Below are 6,306 nucleotides of genomic sequence, written 5' to 3' on the forward strand. Positions count from 1 at the left end.
TTTTTAATATGGATGTCTTGTAGCTGTTCTGAGTACTAGTACTATCGCATTTTACTTTGTACAGCAACACAAATTTGTAGCTAATTGTTTATGTTAGCTTGTTATTTCAAACTTTTTCAATGGAAAAAGATAGCAAGGCCAGCTTTTACCTTTTGGAGTTCCAATCTAATACCTTGGTTGCAAGACAAATGGAAAGTTCTTATTCCATTACGACTTTGACATCAAATTTGTCCCCTCTCTTTTAATGGGAGATAAAGTTAGATGCTCCTTGTTTTTTTTGTCACACCGAAGACTATCACTAAAAGAAAGATTGGTATATACATGTGATATATCCATTTTATAATACATCTTGATGATCAGAATTAGCCATGATGTCATTTGGATTAGGGCATGTATTTATTCTATATTTAAAGAACCTAAATTGATCCTCGTAGGTCAACAAGATCACCACCAAAACAACACTAACTGTTCCATTCCAACAAAATCAAATGCCAAAACCACTCAATACCCAAGATTCAAGATTGGTTGGGTAAGTTAGGAACATAACCATCAACAAGGTGAAGCAAGTATTATCATAGAGTGGGTGCATTTGGCAAAGGAAAAATAAAATAGAGTACACTAAAGAGCTACAACAATTAAGTTTTGATGGCCTTGAATCAAATCATCTAGTATTCAAAAGCGTAGTGGTCGCTGCTTTGTAAGATGTGGCATGCCTACCCTCCATGATGTTGATTTCATTTCCCTCTCAATGAAAAATCTTCAGAAGTACACTCAAAGCAATCATTTGAATAAGCTACCATCTGCAACTCTTATTCTCCATTCATCATGAGGCCTAGTTTGAAGCACAAAAAGAAATGAGAGCAAAAAAAGGACCAAGTTGTGCCTCTCTCTCTCTCTCTCTCATCATGACATTGGAGATGAGAGGAGGGTTTTTGTGACTTGTGAGGTCCCCATTAATAAAGAAACTCTTGTTGGAGAAAAAAGAAATAGTAAAAGCTATTGGAAGTAACAAAATGAAGGGCAGACATTACATTAGTGAACAAAGGCATGTACTATTTCTAAATCCAGATCACCTCTCCACTAACAATCCCAAAGACAAAAAGGCTGCTTCAGCAAACTTAATGAAACATGCCATGTGTGCAATACAAGCAAAGTCATTGATGCTTTAATAAGGTATTTGGGCTAAGGATGCTTTCTTATCTTCTTATCCAGGGAATCATATATTACAAACTATATATCCTGTTAATCCAAGAGGCCAGTGCAAAAAAAAAAAAAAAAAAAAAGAAGAAAAACTAACATTGAATAGATGATACTTATCAGACCTAAATATATGGTGGACATATCCAAAAGCCAACCATACATCTGACATGAAACTGACCTATTGCATGCCATTGCCACCTCGAGTTAAAGATAAAATGTTATATAATTACCACCTGAATAATATTTCCTGACAACTACTGCAACTCTGTAAGATACAATTAAAGCTTCTTATGGTGCTCATTGTTTTGTCCAAAGAATTTTTTTAATTCTTGACATATGACAACCTGCATTTTATTAAGTTAAAACTTTTGTTTTGTGACATATGTGGAAATGAGCTTCTTTTCAAGTATATTTACAAGAAACCAGCTCTTATCAGAGGTAAAAGAACACTAGATAATTATTTAGTCAAAAAGTGGAACCTATAGAAGGTGGTTTCCTGTAAGTATTATTAAAGGTAGGATTTAGGCGGTGATATGAAAAAGATAACCCTTTTCCTTTTTTTTTTTTCTATCCCCCTTTGATTTCAACGCCTAAGAGAACCAGAATCCTTGCAAGATGTATGAAAAAAATAATCACAAATCCCACTGTCCCAGGAACTACACTCCTTTAATTGCAATTTCTTGTCTTTAGTTGGTTCCTCCAATAATAAAAAGAACAAAACCAAGCCGTTAAGCAACAAGGATTGAATGGTCCCCAGGACCCCATCCATTACTAGACAAAACAAAGATTGTTTACACTCGAGAACAAAATACACCTAGAGCTTACAAAATCTAGAGCCAAATACCTATCCACTTCTATAAAGTTTACATGACATAATATCTTCATAATTATCCAAGCTTATATGAAAAATGACACTGCCTAGTACTCATCATTCAGTACATTTGTATGACCTGTATAAGTTTAAGCAAGAAGTACATTATTCCCATAATTAAATCCTTCGCCAAGTTTAACATTCTTCTCTACTTGTGTGTAAAAGCTTCCAAAAACAAATGCCAGTTATTGTGTGTTGGGCCGTACACAGTGCAAAGCCAATCAAGGCCACCCACGTGCGAGTCACGTGCATCATATGAAGCAGAGGGTATCTGAAGAAGAGCAGAAGATCCATCCAGTTCTCACACTCTTTTTAGAAGTTTATCTCTCTCTTATTATAATCATAGGAAAATATTTAGTCTCATTCCCTTCGACATTCTTAAACCCTAATTTAATGACTAATTATAATCTATCCACCTGCCATTAGTTGGTTCATCAATCATTTGGCTATAGTCTATAGAGCATGTGAAATAGAATTAGTAATCCATAGAAATTATTGTTGTTAGCTGTATGCTATTTGACTTTCAAATAAAAAAAAAAACTGTGTTTATTATCTATATCTCTTTAAAGACCACTTCTTCCCCTCTTCTGCTTGGTTATTGTAAATTAAAAAGCCAAGCATGTGGAACGAGATGAGTAACTCCAAGGAAACTTGAATACAAAAGTCTAGGTTGTAGCGAATTCCTACAGACATGGTTGCAGAGAATTTAGCATGCTGCTACGCAGAATTAATTAAGAAAACTCGAAAACCAAAAAGATATATAGATAGCTAACCTAAGCCATAAATATTATATTTGCCTATATATATATATATATGAAAGAAACTTAAAAGGAGAGGGAGAAGAAAGAAATGTTACTACGATAGAAGACCAGCAAGCGCGCTCTTCTCCTCCTTCAGCAGCATGGCTTCTTCTTCTCCTCCTCCGCAATTCGAAAGCCTAATCCCTGAAGGAACCGTAACAATGGAAGAACCCATTCGACCCCTTCCGTCCTCATCGTCGTCCTCTTCATCATCATTTTCCCCCAGCCTCCTCATCATCGGTGCCATCCTCGCCTTCGTTATCCTCTCCTCTGCCACCATCTACCTCCTCCTCCGCTTCTTCTCCCGCTCCTCCTCCTCCGCCTCCCCTCGCGTCTCCCACAGCGACTCCATCTCGTCGGCCGGCGGCGATAGCGGCGGCGGTGGCGGCGCCAGTTCGTCGGGGAGCGGCGGCGGGGCCCAACGGGATAAGGCGGACCTCATCATCAACTCCCTTCCGCTCTTCACCCTCGCCTCCTCCCTCGCCGCAGTCCCCAAGTCTTCCCCGGATTGTGCCGTCTGCCTTTCGCCGTTCGACCCCGACGCCGAGCTCCGCCTCCTCCCGGCTTGCCGCCACGCCTTCCACGCCCAATGCATCGACACCTGGCTCCGAACCACCCCTTCTTGCCCTCTCTGCCGCTCCGCCATCTCCCTCCCCCTCCCGGACCCTCCTCCGCCGCCGCCGCAGCCACAACCGGCGGATCCATCCTTCACCGCCGGATCCGGTAGCTTCCGCGTCGAGATCGGAATCATCAGCCGACGGAGAACCCCCTCCTCCTCCGACATCGAAACCCTAGCTCCGCCTCCGCATCTCCGATCGTACTCCATCGGATCTTTCGACTACCTCGTCGAGGAGGAGGTCGAGGCGGTCGTCTCCCGGATCGCTCGCCGCACGAAGGAGAAAGCACCACCGACAGCCGATACGGCGCCGCCACCGGGGGATGATGTGGCGGAGGCGGCGGGCGGAAGGGGAGGAGGAAGCAGAGGTGCGTGGCTGAGGGACTACGTGGATCGGATCACCTCCTCTGCCTCCTCCTCGTTCAACTCGCGACGTTTCTCCGGTCGGTGGAGCGCACGGTGGAGCCACCGCTTCGACGACAGCGGCGGCGGCGGCGGAGGAGGAGGAGCCGACCCCTGGTGGCCCGATGAGGAGGCTAATAACCAGCACCATTGGGAGCCGGAGGAGCCCGCCTACTACGCCTTCTACAGGTGGCTCGTAGGGGTATAACCGTAAATACACCACCCTTCCTCCGAGGGGCAGATCCGTCTTTTGCTCCCTCAGCAACAGGTGCCGCTGCCGAAGCTTCTTTTGGATAAATCCGACGGAAGAAAACAACACGACGACATCGTAAATTCCCCAAACTGCCCCTCGATAATCCCATACTTAATACTTTACCTTCTTCTTTTTTTTCGGTTCTTTTACTACTACTCTACTTACTAAGTTTACTTGCATTTTATCCGCTTTGAGGAGAGCGGGTTGGTTTTGAAGAATAGAACGACAGGGGCGGGGCGGGGCAGTGCGGTGGGTGAGGATATCAGCGGGGGACCAGACTCCTTACTCTCTGCGATGCTTCCCGAGAGATTTTATTACATTTCTGAGCGTCTCAGAAGACACAGGCAGCACTACTCCTTTTTAATTTTTCATTTAATTCCCCCCCACCCCCACCCCCACCTTCTGGGGTTAGTTGTTATTACTTAGTTTCATAAGGTTGGTAGTAGAGAGTGAATTAGTTAGTTGTGGGAGAATCTAAAATTCTTAGTTCCCTATGTAACCGCTGGGTTTGGTTTGGAGGTTATAATATTTTTCGTTCTAGAGAAAAGTGTTCCCATGTAAATTTGAAAAGTCGTTGACAAATTTTCTAATAAGGAAGGTTATTGTGTACACAAGTGGATGTTTTGTCTCCTATTATTTCCCACTCCAATCTTGTATTCAGCCTTCTTGATAAAGTTGTTTCTAGTTCTTAAAACTGAGCATTTCATTCGATCTACGAAACGACAATGGACGGCATTAAATTTTTAGCTAGTCTTAAAAGGTGCATGTGCTATGACTATGAGAAATGTATGGATTATATATATATATATAGATAGAGAGAGAGAGAGAGAGACAGACAGAGATAAAGATAAACGAGTATAAGCAAAGGGAGGGTTGATTAACGAAGAAACTTGAATACAACTACTGTAGCTATTTTCTTTATCCAAGTGTTTAAAATAAACTTGGATAGCATTGTAATGAAGAACCGAGACGAAAACCAACTTTGGAAAAGTTTAACGTAAATGGGTACGTCATCTCTATCAGACATCCCTTTCTTATAGTGTCAAGGCTGAGTAAGCTTGGATCAAAACCAAGTAATCAAGTAGTATCCACTGAAGCAGCACCAGTCACATCTGATATTGCACGAGAGTTTTATATCAATTCCTTCGCAATCATCATCTCCTTATGGTCTTCATCTTGGATCCACTAATTATATCAACGCAGTGATTCTACGAGCCGAAGACCGGGAAGTCTTTCTTCAATTACAGAATAATCATACAAGGATGCCAATTCACGCGTCTTAAATAGAAAGAAATGCATGAATCAATCTGACAACAGCCGCCAAGTACTTAACGTCCAAGAAGTTGCCAAACTGCTGATGTATTGGTTTACCTACTTCGATGTTGATAGGAGGTATATCAGATTCTGGGAAAGATCCGAACGTCCCACAAGCAGTTTTTCTAGGAGATCAGTATTTTTTATTTTAAAATCCTGCTGGGCCAAAATAGATCCCTCTTAAGTAATACAAAATGTAAAGTTCGATAAAAACTCTCCTACAAAAGTCTACCGAGTTCTCTAATGTCAAAAGCTGCAGAGTTGCATGGTGACATGCGGCGAAGGCATCGCTTACAGCAAGAGTTGTCTTCAGACATCAATTAATGCTACCATTTAGTACAAGATTTTATTCCAAGGATTAAATGGAACGGTCCTGACACTAAATAGAATGGACCAAGGGACGTGGTCATAGGCATTAATAGAGGCTGATCGATCTAGCCGGGGGGCCATTGATAACAGCGTGAGGGTACGATCTGGCCTTGTTCGTCATACATATTGAAGACAATGTCAGACAGAGGTAGGGGCAAGAGGAAAGGTGAGTTAATTTCTGGACTTGGGACATGAGTTTGAAAGTGAGTGAGCAAGCAACAAATTTCGAACAGGACTTACTTTACCTTGTGAGTTAACAACCTGTGGTAAATGAGACAGACAACTGAGGAGATAATAGAAAACGACTGATACCCTAACATCAGGTGGTAATATAATCAAAGTTAAATGAATATTACAGTGTAGGTAAATATTTAGATTCTTGCAAAATAATACTTGGGTTGCCATATCCTGCCCTAAGATGTTGATAAGCGGAGTCATAGAAAGCCTCAACTTGCAAGCAATATGAAGCTTTAAACATTCG

General features: G+C 42.0%; 1 protein-coding gene and 1 long non-coding RNA gene across 3 annotated transcripts; one reads left to right on the forward strand and one right to left on the reverse strand.

Moving 5' to 3' along the window:
* Positions 1-452: 452 nt before the first annotated feature.
* On the reverse strand, positions 453-3,062 carry LOC140783609 (uncharacterized). Its single transcript, XR_012108157.1, has 2 exons — positions 2,928-3,062; positions 453-832 (listed from the first exon to the last, which is right to left on the reverse strand). It is a non-coding gene; the product is annotated as an uncharacterized lncRNA (long non-coding RNA).
* Positions 2,973-4,756, forward strand: LOC140783606 (E3 ubiquitin-protein ligase ATL4-like). 2 transcript variants are annotated; one of them, XM_073130547.1, is made up of 2 exons: positions 2,973-4,217; positions 4,338-4,756. In XM_073130547.1, exon 1 carries the CDS (start codon positions 2,973-2,975, stop codon positions 4,095-4,097), a length of 1,125 nt encoding a protein of 374 aa, XP_072986648.1. In that variant the 3' UTR covers positions 4,098-4,217; positions 4,338-4,756. The 2 variants fall into 2 exon arrangements, with proteins under 2 accessions (XP_072986648.1, XP_072986649.1); XM_073130548.1 differs by having other exon boundaries at positions 4,341-4,756.
* The last annotated feature ends 1,550 nt before the right edge of the window (positions 4,757-6,306 follow it).

Source organism: Typha latifolia, chromosome 3 (assembly GCF_019914945.1).
Source record: "Typha latifolia isolate L0001 chromosome 3, TyphaL0001v2, whole genome shotgun sequence".
Classification (NCBI taxonomy): domain Eukaryota; kingdom Viridiplantae; phylum Streptophyta; class Magnoliopsida; order Poales; family Typhaceae; genus Typha; species Typha latifolia.